Below are 12,311 nucleotides of genomic sequence, written 5' to 3'. Positions count from 1 at the left end.
CATCAGCGGGGTACAGCGACTGTGGCGACGGGACGTACGTCTCCGTTCCCTCCTTCAGGGAACGAGGGTTACCTTTGTAACCGAGACGTTCCCATTCAGTCGGTCACGTTCGACGTACGTCGGACAGACGGACGAATAGGAATCCCTACCAAAGCGCCACAGGCGCTGCCCCTTTCCAGCGCTCTGTTGTAAGCCACCTGAACCCCCTTGCCTACGGACGGTGGGACAGGGCTAACACAGAGAGTGTCGATCACTGCTGTTCCCCAAAACCCACTCAGTGAGACTATTGGATAACGCTGGGAAAGCGTACCCTTCCGCTGGGAAAGGAACGCTGCGGAAGCCACATCCTTCCGCGAAGGAGTTATGTGGAGAAGTACATATGGACTAACCTGTAGGCTGTACTACATATGGAAGAACTGGGGTGACTCCAACTCGATGAGAGGCGGGTACTCCCAGAGGGAAAGACACGGGCTTCGTTTAGGAGCAACCGTGGAACTAGACATATGGGATCCCAGTAGGGTCACACATATGGTACCCAGCCTAAACCCGGTTTTCAAGGATACAACGGAGTATAGGCCTGGCGCCAGACGCTCCGCCACGTCGGCTGCCGAAGGGAGATCGGAGGACTCAACAGGGTCTGCCTTGTAGGGACTCTCTGGAGAAAAAGCACATGTAAGTGCAGCAAGCCAGGGCTGGGTCTGCCTCCTCCGGGGGCAGCGCTTGCAGGCTCACTAACTGGTCCCTGAAGGGAGTGGTAGGAACCTTGGGCACATAGCCAGGCCGGGGTCTCAGTACCACGAGGCCGTCACCCGGCCCGAACTCTAGGCACGATTCGTCGACCGAAAAAGACTGCAGGTCCCCTATCCTCTTGATGGAGGCCAATGCAACCAGCAGCAAAGTCTTCATAGACAGAATCTTTAAGTCTGCTGATTGCAAGGGCTCAAAGGGAGCAATCTGAAGTGCTCTCAGCACCAGAGCAAGGTCCCAAGAGGGTATGGAGGGAGGACGAGGAGGATTCAACCGCCTCGCCCCCCTAAGGAACCTGACTACCAGGTCATGCTGACCAACAGACTTGCCATCTATGTGGTCATGAAATGCGGAGATAGCAGCAGTATGGACTTTGAGGGTGGAAGGGGACAGCCTACGCTCCAACCCTTGCTGCAAGAAGGAAAGCACGACACCGATCGAGCATCTTCGGGGTTCCTCTCGACGAGAAGAACACCACTCGACGAACAGGTTCCGCTTCAAGGCGTAAGCCCGTCTCGTAGACGGTGCACGTGCCGAAGTGATGGTGTTAAGTATCTCAGGGGGTAAGTCACCTAGAACCTCTGCGTCCCCCAGAAAGAAGGTCCTTCCTCAGAGGAATGGGCCAGGGAGGGGCTGTCGCGAGGAGTGAGAGTTCTGGGAACCAGGTCCGGTTGGGCCAATAGGGTGCAACTAGCAGGACCTGCTCCTCGTCCTCCCTGACTTTGCACAGGGTCTGTGCAAGTAGGCTCACTGGGGGAAACGCATATTTGCGAAGGCCCCGGGGCCAGCTGTGCGCCAGTGCATCTGTTCTGAGTGTTCCCTCTGACAGGGAGTAAAACAACTGGCAATGGGAGGTTTCTGGTGAGGCAAACAGGTCTACCTGAGCCTCTCCGAACTCTCTCCAAATCAGCTGGACCACCGGGGGGTGGAGTCGCCGCTCTCCTTGCAGCACAGCTCGTGATAGCTCGTCGGCCACACGGTTGAGCACACCGGGAACATGAATGGCACGAAGCGACCTCAGATGCTTGTGACTCCAGAGGAGGAGATGGCGGGCGAGTTGCGACATGCGACGAGAGAGTAGACCACCTTGACAGTTGATGTACGCGACGGTCGCAGTGTTGTCCGTACGGACCAGTACATGCTTGCCCCGTAGCGGCCCTTTGAGGCGGCTCAGAGCAAGGCGTACCACTAGCAACTCGAGGCAATTGATGTGCCAATGCAGATGGGGGCCCGTCCACACCCCTGACACTGCATGCCCGTTGTAGGTGGCACCCCAGCCTGTGGCAGAGGCATCTGTGAATACCACAGCATGCCGGGACACCTGCTCTAGGGGCACTCCAGCCCGAAGAAACAAGAGGTCAGAACACGGGCTGAAGGCTTGGCGGCACTCCTGAGTGATTGCCACCCGGAACGTGCCGCGTTGCCACGCCCATCTCAGGACCCGGCCGTGGAGCCAGTGTTGAAGCGGTCTCATATGAAGCAGACTGAGCGGGGTTACTGCCGCCCCAGGAGCCTCTGAAAAAATTTCAGTGGAACCGCTGTCCTGCCGTTGAACGTATTCAGGCAGTTCAACACCGACTGAGCATGTTCCTCTGTGAGGCGTGCTATCTGTTCGACCAAATCCAACTCTATACCGAGAAAAGAGATCCTCTGCACCGGGGCGAGTTTGCTCTTTTCCCAGTTGACCTGAAGACCCAACTGGCTGAGGTGTCTGAGCACCAAATCCCTGTGTTCGCACAGCTGATCCCGGGACTGTGCCAGAATGAGCCAGTCGTCGAGATAGTTGAGGATGCAAACACCCTGTTCTCTCATGGGAACAAGGGCTCCCTCCACGACCTTCGTGAAGACGCGGGGAGACAGGGCCAGCCCGAAGGGTAGGACTCTGTACTGATATGCTCGACCTTCGAACGCAAAACGCAGGAATGGCCTGTGTCGCGAAACATGAAAGTACGCGTCCTTCAGGTCGATCGCTGCAAACCAATCCTGGGGACGGATGCACTCGAAAATGCGTTTCTGCGTGAGCATTTTGAACGGTAGCTTGTGAAGACTCCGATTCAAAACTCGCAGATCCAGGATCGGTCGTAACCCACCGTTTTTCTTGGGTACAATGAAGTAGGGACTGTAGAACCCTGACCTCATATCGGCTGGAGGGACCGGCTCTATCGCGTCCTTCGCCAGTAGGACAGCGATCTCCGCACGCAAGACATGGGCATCTACATCTTTCACTGTAGTGAAGAGGACGCCCCTGAACTTGGGGGGACGCCGGGCGAACTGAATCGCATAGCCGAGCCTGATGGTCCGAATGAGCCAGCGAGACGGACTGGGGAGCGCTAACCAGGCACTCAGAGACCGTACAAGCGGGACCAAAGGGACCGCAGGCGTACCCGCAGTGAGGCAGCGAAGTGGAACCCAGGGACGCGGCCCAGGGGGCTCTCTTTGCGAGGCGGCCCGAAGCGGCGTCACAGTGTGGTGTGCAACACTTACCTGGTTCCACGGATGGACAGAGGGAGCAGTCAAGGCTTTGGTTGCCCGCTGCTCGCTGCTGTCCGCTGGCGACAGAAGAGGGGGATGAGAGTTGCGAGGTTCTTGCCCTCCCACTGCTCTCCGAGCCCTCTTCGGACCCGGAGATGTAGGAAACTGCTCTTTTATTGACAATTTGGGTACCGCCCCCAAGAAGAAGGGCGGCAAGGCCAAGTCCAAGAGGCCCTAGGGAGATGGTGACCGCACCACTCCTTCCCCCGGAGGAGGGCCGGGTGGAGAATCTTGTGTTTCCTTTTGTTTTTGTTCCGCCGCTGGCTGTTGGGAAGGAGTGGTGCGGTCACCATCTCCCGAAGAGCAGTCCCCTCCATCTCCGGGTCGCCCGTCCTAGGGCCTCTTGGACTTGGCCTTGCCGCCCTTCTTCTTGGGGGCGGGCTGGACGGGCTGGGCGCCCTGACCACGACCGGCTCCACGGCGCCGCTTGGATGACGGCTGCTGCTGGGGCGCGGGAGCGGGGGCGGCCGCGGGAGGGTGCCCTCGGCGACAAGCAGCCTGAGGAGCTGCGGGTGGTGGAGGTGCAGCAGCTGACCGCCTCGGCAGGATATGACTGATCGCCTCAGACTGCTTCTGTACAGCCGAGAACTGTTGGGCAAAGTTCTTGACCGCGTCGCCGAAGAGGCCGGTCTGGGACACGGGGGAATTAAGAAACTTCCTTAAGAAACTGACTTTGTCGGTATCCCTCATGTCCGCAAGACACAGCCAGAGATGGCGCTCCTGGACCACTAACGTGGACATCGCACGACCCACTGACCGTGCCGTGACCTTTGTCGCACGAAGCGCGAGGTCCGTCACGGCACGAAGCTCCTGAAGAACTTGTGGATCATGACCACCCTCGTGCAGGTCCTTCAGTGCCTTGGCCTGATGGACCTGCAGCAACGTCATAGCGTGCAAGGCAGAGGCGGCTTCCCCACAGGCCTGATAAGCCTTGCCGGTAAGATCCGACGAGTACTTACAGGCCCGGGAAGGGAGAGACGGCTCCCCCCGCCAGGTGGAGTTAGGGCACAGCTGCATAGCAACGGCCCGTTCCACAGGGGGTATGTGCGTATAACCCTTAGCCGCCCCGCCATCAAGGGTGGTGAGGGAGGAGGACCCACCGACACGGTTTCGGGCAGTAAAAGGTGCCGTCCATGTGCCAGTGAGCTCTTCATGCATCTCCAGGAAGAAAGGAACTGGGGTGGGGGGCTGAGAATTAGCCCTGGCCACCCCGAGAAACCAATCATCCAGCCTCGAGGGTTCGGGACACGGTGGAGGATTCCACACGAGCCCAACCCTGTTGGCGGCCCGGGCAAGCATAGCCATCATTTCTGGGTCCGAATCGGGCACAGTTGTCACTCCTGAAGGAGGCAGCTGCGCCGAATCATCATACCCCGAAGTGTCAGGCTCACCCTCCGATGCAGCGATCGACATCCTATCATCTTGGGGAGCTCCAAAGGATACGGGTGGTACACACCTCTGGGGTGGTCCACCACGCTCCCCTGGCAGCTCTACTGGCTGCAGAGTGCAGGAGGGATGAGGGTTCCTAGGGGGTTGGTTCCCCGAAGGAAGCGCGCTCACCGTGATCCTCAGATCACCAGCACCGCTGCCCGAAGCAACCCTCTGAGGAGGATTGGAACGAGGCAACAGCACCGGGACTCCGCCCCTTTGCAGGAACTGGAGTCTAGATCGCAACTCCGAGATGGTCATCTTCCCACAATGGGTACATGACTCATCCACAAACGCCGCCTCAGCGTGGCTTAAGCCCAGGCACGCGATACAGCGTTGGTGACCATCCCGCGGTGACAGGTAACGACCGCATCCAGAAACACACAAGTAGAACGACATCTTTAAAAAGACGCGAATCTACTTGTGTAAGCTCTTTTAGGGACTAACTCTTCAAGTGCCAAAGCACGCAGGGGAATGGCCGCTGCAAACACAGACAAGGAAGAGTGCAGCCTGTCGTGTGCACTCTCTCCTTAAAGCCGCCTCTACCAGCTGTTAAAAGCTGTTACCAGCTCTTTAGCGCCCTAAGCACACCGTTTTACCAGCCGTGAGAACGGCTTTCTCACAGATATTGCTCTTTGGCAAAAAAACAAAGGAAGGAGAGACCGGCCCCGCTGCAGTGCTGTCCGCCTGCACCACAAAAGAGAAGTCAAAGAAAAAGGCTTGTTTTTTCTCACACACACTCCGTAGATAACCATACGGTTCGGCTCCGAAGCGAAAAGCTGAAGATGCAACGCACCTGCTGCTCATTATATACCCGCGCTGCGAGGCGAGCAGCTGATGCATATGATTGCATGCCAATGTGCATTGGCTCGTAGTTACACTCGAAGTAGATTGGCCTCTCTAGCGAGATTCCTATTCGTCGGTCTGTCCGACGTACGTCGAACGTGACCGACTGAATGGGAACTGCAGTGTTCTGTGAGAATAACTCTACCGCTGTGTTACCATGTGATGTGAATGTATGTCGCTTTGTACTACACAGTATGTTGAGACAGAGGCGCCAGGACTGAAACTGACAGAAAGCACTATAGCACAATGACATTTCTTCAAAAGCAGATCGTGGAGACCTTTTAATCGATCATGATCAAAATCGCACACACCCATAAGAATGTTCATTTTGGACACAGCAAGTGTCACAGTTCAAATGTCCAAACCCCAATAACAAACAAGGGGAAGTACTGCAATGGAAAACACTCAGAAACTGATTGTAAAATAATATTCCAAAACAAATATACTAGGACTAAGAGGGGCATGTTATAATTTTCACAAAATTTATTTCAAATTTAATTCAAGCACTTTCAAGGACCAATATTTGTTTTCAAGTACTTTCCAGGCCTTGAATTCATGTGTCTAAAATCCAAGTACTTTCAAGGCGCATGGGAACCCTGGGTTAGTGTGTGTGTGCGTGTTTGAGTGTGTTTTAAATGCAGTTAGAAAGCAATTTCTTGGTTTTGTTTAACTCTGAAACATGAAATGTGGAGTTATCTGCTTTTGCCAAAAAACGACTGTTGGAGTTATCTGCTTTTGCTAAGAAACAAACTTTTAATATATATAAAAAACATACTTTCAATGAACTTTCATTTTGTAAGTTGCCTGTATTTTTTGGAGTTATTATTACTTAATCAAAACAACCCAACTGCAGTTTGATTGATATTACTTGGAATGCACAATAAAAAAAACATGATTTGTGAGAATGAATAAAAATGGAGTTATCTGTTTTTGCAAATGAACTCTTCAAATAAATAAGGTCCTTCACCCTAATTTTCTCTCATTATCAATTATTTTACATATCGTATTACGATGTAGGATCCAATCTAAAAATCTGCAACCTATGTGCCCCTGAGCAAGGCTCTTAACCCAGATATTTGGGTGGGGGCAGTGAACAGTGAACTATACTTGAGTCGCTCTGGATAAGAAATGTCAGCTAAATGACAAATAATGCAATGTAGACTGACAACAATAAATTGCCATAGTAGACACTGTCATTGAAATAAATGCTGTTTTGGCAGACATTTTAAAAATCTTCAGAATAATTTCAGACGGTTTTCTTAATGTTAAAACTGGCATTCGGAGTAATTTTATGGGTCAACAAAAGTGTCATGATGGTTTGATTGTTGATTTCCCAAACAGATTGTATATGTTTTTCAGATGCATCACATCCATAACAGAATTTTGTCACATCCATAACGTTGTTTTTTCCTCATAATACACTTCATAAAAATGTAAATATTTTAAACATTGATATTTTTATGCTCAGCTAAGACCCCTTCATCATGTGGATATCAATATTTATACTTTCAATTTAAAAGTTCACAGACTTTACAGAAATTCGTACAGTATACTGAAAGTCCTGTCATCTTCTGTCACACCCATAACACATGCCTATTTTGGGGGGGATGTCACATCCATAACGCTGGAATTGCCCAGGTCATCCCTGAGCTTGAGGATGAAAAATGGCTGAGTGACTTGTCATTTTTGTGTGACATAACGGAGCACCTCAACCCTCTTAAAACTCCAGGGTCGAAAGCAGCTGATCACTGAAATGCGAGACTCCGTAAAGGTGTTTAAAATGAAACTGCATCTGTAGGAGGGCCAGATGCGCCAAGGCATCTCGGGAATGAAAGTGGCCATGGCAAAGGACAAAGCCTAGAATAGACAAGATCATTTCTAAGAAAAGATGCAGAGTTCCTGGTAAGAGTTAAAAAAAAAAGCCTAATTTGCTTAGGTTTGGCATTATACTGGTGCATGTGTCCTTTCAAGTTCAAGTTGTCTTTTCAAAAAAGCTACCAAAATAAGACAAATACAATTTTAGATATTTGTCATCTATATACCATTTATCTATAATAGCCTACCATTTGTTAAATGTTTTGACTTTTTCAGTTTTTCTGAAATCCATGAGTTGTTTTTAAGTAGTTTTGATTAAATAACAGTTGACATTATGCTTTACTGTTTTAAAGTATGCTGCTGTGACACAAATGTGTTGCAACTCAAAATGAAAACCTCATTGTTTTGATAAATGTGGTTTAATGAATTGTGAGTTTTTAATACAGTTACTAATACACTTATATTTCTTAAATAAATGAAAAAAATCCTCTAAATATATGTCTAATATAAGTTGACAAAATCCACTCAAGTCATTATATATCTGTGGACAGTTCATTTCAAGGCTAATGATGTGTAGGTATGAGCTGTAATGTACATCAGTTTGTTTGATTGTGTTTCCTGTGCTCGGTTTTACCTAATAACATCATTGTAATTATGAAATGTGACCTATTGGTGCATTTGACATTTAAAAATCTGAAGCAAATGGCTTTCTACATTGATAAAAACAGCAATGTCTTTAGAACATAAAGAGTCTCTTGTCCAGTTTTGCTTGTGTCACCACATGCTCCGGGTGGAGTTGTCAAACCAATTTGGCTTCAAATGAAGTTTTTAGAGAAAATGGCGATGGTCAAACGCTGTCTGTTCATTCATCCTTTTTTCTCGGCTTCTCGTGGTCACACTGGGAAGGTTGTGTCTAGAACACAGAGCAACATTAATATGCAAAAAATAGGACAAGTGGACCATGAGCAAATTTGTGTACTTGAGATTTTGTAAGAAATGACACAGCACTTACTTGGCATAGAGTCTGTTCGAATCATTGCAGGGGTTATATATCGGCCTCCCACTACTCGACACAAAAAATTTGTCCTCTGCTTTCGCATCATTTCCTTGAAGCGTCGCCGGCCGTACCTTGTTGAAGTACAGACCAAAACCCTGGGGGGGAAAAAATAATAAATTGTATTAATATTAAATAAAAATATAAAAACATACATATGAAGCTGTAGTCTTGCATGACTTTATCCACAATATATTTAATCTGCTGTTATAATGTAATTTTGAATATAAACTTACATGTTCCTGGTCATCAGTCAGCAGTACTTCTGTTTTATCCTCCTTCACTGCAACTGAAGCTCCGTTCGGTATGTGGGTTTTCCCCTCCCATTCCTGAACCTGCAAACAGACATTTGTGTCAGGCATCGCAAACACTCACAAGGTACACGCATCTGTGGAGCACAATGGGTAAAGTAAAATAAAAGATGTTGTTGCTACTAAAATACACTTACGGTCACATTCGTCACAACATGTGGCTCGTTCGCACCTTCTCCAGGGCTTTGAGGAGCAGATGAAGGTAAAGAGGGCACAGGCAGTGTGGGGTTAGGGAGGACTGGAGGTTTGTTTGTTACCACTAAGCCCTTCTTTTGCATCTCGTCTAACAACCTGAGGAAATTAAACAGTTGTGAATACACAAATATTTGAATAAATATTGAATATTGTACTTCAACATGACAAAGCAGCGCAGCATAAAATGTAATTTACACACCTGGCAAGAGGATCAGCAGTTGCCAAAATGTCTTGAATACGCTGGTACTCCCAGAAACGTTCCCTGTGGGTAAATTCAGACATCTCTTTCTTGGCTTCAATCACAGTGGCCCGTACCTCTGCCTCTGCGCGGTCGCGCATGCACGCCGTCCTGAGGTGCACAGGAAGAGAGCGTGGAGCCTTCTTGCAGTGAGGGCAGAGGAAGTAGATCCTGCTGTGGAAAGATCTGTGTGAACAATAAGACGACAAAAGAGTTATATAATACATATCGCTAAGTTAAATAACAAGTAGGCATCATGTCATGAGACTCTTATTCTGCAGCACAACTTTCAAAAACAGCAAACGGCATCAGATTACACAAGGTCTTTCCAAACAAAGGAATATACGTAGAAAGACCTGTAGTACCACAGTAAGTTATAGAGAAAAGTGCATTGTTCCCAATAGATTATACTACATTTTCTAGCCAATACAAAATGACATTCAATAAGGCAGAAACCATTATTTTATTCCAAGAAACCTCTACCCATCAATTTCAAGACTCAATCAAGACTTGATATTTCCTCATTCACAAAGACTATTTTGACTTGCTATCTACAAATTCTTGGTGAAATGCAACACAAATTGAGCTGTCTCCACTGACAATAAGCTATATAAAACTTTATTTTTGGTGACTGCTACACTGCAAAAAACAATGCTTTTCTCACTTATTATATTTGTCTGGTATCCAGTCCAATAATATATATATATTTTTTTTTAAACTAAGAAGCATTTACTATATGAGTAAAAAGTATTGTCTTGGTTTCCGACGACCCAATAAATCAAAATAAGCAAAATAATCTACCACTGGGGTAAAAAGAAAAATATTGTTTTCAGTTTGAATTAAGATCTTAAACCATTGGCAGATAATTTAGCTTGTTTTAAGCAAAAACTCACTTAATTTGGATTTATTTCTTCAAAAAACAAGACAATATATACTGCTTATATATCTAGGAAATGCTTCTTTGTTTAGTAGAATTTTAGATACTTGGACTGGAAACAAGACAAAAATACTAAGTAAAACATTCTTGTTCATAAGGCAAACAGATAGAAAGTTAGATAATAGATAGAAAGTACGTACCCTTGGGAAGCCATTTCAAATGCTGAATATCCAAAACAAGCAGTGACTGGTCACAAACAATAGATGATCTCCAGATGATACTGAAAAACAACTGTAACCTTTTACAGCAGACAGGCTCCTTTAAAGAGACCTCAGGTCAAACAGCCAATCAGCTCTCAGCACCCAAGAGCCCCCAGATAAAACAACCAATCAGGCTGAATCCTGCAGCCCCTGCCCAGGTGTTGATGGCCCATCATGCTCTAGTGCTGTAGTTCAGCTTAGATTAGTAAGAAACAAACAACAACAAAAATCTCTTCACCTCCTTAACTGTTTTAAAGTATATGTAGATACCATAAATAAATGAAGATGGAACTTAGTTTATATATAGTGTCAACATGTAATGTAACATATACAGTGCTCAGCGTAAATGAAAAGTAACAAGTTTAATATAACATCTGTTTAACTTATAACATGAAAGTAATGTTAATATTATAACTTAGTGAACACATTTTCCAGTTTTACTCAAATTAGGTTGATGCAAAAATGAGTACACCCCACAGCAAAAACTACTACATCTAGTACTTTGTGTGGCCTTCATGATTTTTAATCACAGCACCAAGTCTCCTAGGCATGGAATGAACAAGTTGGCAACATTTTGCAACATCTATCTTTTTCCATTCTTCAAGAATGACCTCTTTTAGAGACTGGATGCTGGATGGATAAATGAAGATGGAATGAAGTTTATATATAGCGTATATATATAGGGTGATGCTAAAATGAGTACACCCCGTATATGTATATATACACCCTGTATATATATATATATATATATATATATATATATATAGTTATATAGTTATATAGTTTGACTGTTGTCTTAAATACTTTATCACAAAGCTTTTTGAGTGTTTCAATTTCCCGTATTTTGATGTTATTCCATTACTTTGACTGTAAACAGTGTTTTGAGTTATAGTTGGTCAAAGTTGTGCTACTTTAAAATGACAGAAGCATGTTTTGTGAGCTGCTTTATGTGTGACTCCATTAACACTGCAGTCATCATTAGTACAGGTCCTGTCATTTACACATTAGAGATGATGTGCTGTAAATCACTGCATCATGTGATCATGACAGTCACATGATCTGCTGCTACATAACAAAGACTTTATGTGTGACTCCATTAACACTGCAGTCATTAGTACAGGTCCTGTCGTTTACACATTAGATGTGCTGTAAATCACTGATCATGACACATTCAGATGCTCTGCTACATAACAAACGCTCTTTATGTGTGAAAACATCATCCATCTATATAATTCATCATTTATACTGAGGATATTTTCAACTTAGTACAACTTTGAAAACAATGTTTTTTTTTTTATGTATTTGTATTTTTATATTTCTTCATGCTAACATTGATTTATTGTTTATTTTTACGCTGTGATTTGTTGTATATAGTTATTTAGTGTTCTCAGAATAAATAGTTTCCTTTAACCCAGTTTAATTTCATTATTAGCACCATTTTTTTAATCAGTATAAATATACAAACAATATACAAGAAAACATGTTTAAACTGTAACAAGTTTAACATAGACAATGTCACTAGAGCTAGAAATGAACTTTGTTTAGTCAACAGTGTGTTACATGAGCAAAGCAAGACAAGACACAATGTGGTTTGGAGCTTCTACGTTCTGCATCTCTGGCTCTCTCCATGTCTTCAGCCATGATGACGCCCAAACAAGAGTGATCCTGCTGAAATGACCACGTCTGTCTGGTGAACTGGCTGATAGGGTCAACTTAGACAGAATCTTCTCTGTAAGAGATAGTGACATTTTAAGCATATCTACAAAAAAAGAGACAAAGGGTGCATTTAATACACAAAAAATGGCCCAGAGCTTCAGTGGGGGTGGAAGTCTGACTCCATCTTGGACTTTGTCAAATTTTCATGTCAGAGCGATGCCCAAACTTTAAACAGCCACCTGGGCGCTAGATGCATTTACTAGACAAGTAAAATGACAAGATGTCTCGTTTTCTGGGGGGAAAAAATCAAAATTAAGTGAGGTTTTGCTTAAACCAAGCAAAACATACAGAT

General features: G+C 45.9%; 1 protein-coding gene across 5 annotated transcripts in view; it reads right to left on the bottom strand.

Moving 5' to 3' along the window:
- LOC127508903 (uncharacterized) overlaps positions 1-12,311 on the bottom strand; it is a 201,129-nt gene that overhangs the window by 51,408 nt on the left and 137,410 nt on the right. The window contains exons 1-6 of one of the 5 annotated variants that reach the window (XM_051887397.1): positions 10,244-10,342; positions 9,128-9,352; positions 8,871-9,024; positions 8,659-8,757; positions 8,381-8,520; positions 7,788-8,281 (exon numbers count right to left, since the gene is read on the bottom strand). In XM_051887397.1, coding sequence (XP_051743357.1) covers positions 8,197-8,281; positions 8,381-8,520; positions 8,659-8,757; positions 8,871-9,024; positions 9,128-9,352; positions 10,244-10,257 — 717 coding nt within the window. In that variant the 5' untranslated portion in view covers positions 10,258-10,342 and the 3' untranslated portion in view covers positions 7,788-8,196. Of the gene's footprint in view, positions 1-7,787; positions 8,282-8,380; positions 8,521-8,658; positions 8,758-8,870; positions 9,025-9,127; positions 9,480-10,243; positions 10,343-12,311 lie in introns of those variants that run through there. The other 4 variants (XM_051887400.1, XM_051887396.1, XM_051887394.1 and 1 more) reach the window with 4 other exon arrangements.

The sequence above is a fragment of the Ctenopharyngodon idella genome, chromosome 3 (assembly GCF_019924925.1).
Source record: "Ctenopharyngodon idella isolate HZGC_01 chromosome 3, HZGC01, whole genome shotgun sequence".
In the NCBI taxonomy this organism is placed as follows: domain Eukaryota; kingdom Metazoa; phylum Chordata; class Actinopteri; order Cypriniformes; family Xenocyprididae; genus Ctenopharyngodon; species Ctenopharyngodon idella.
This window is presented reverse-complemented; position numbering and strand designations above follow the sequence as displayed.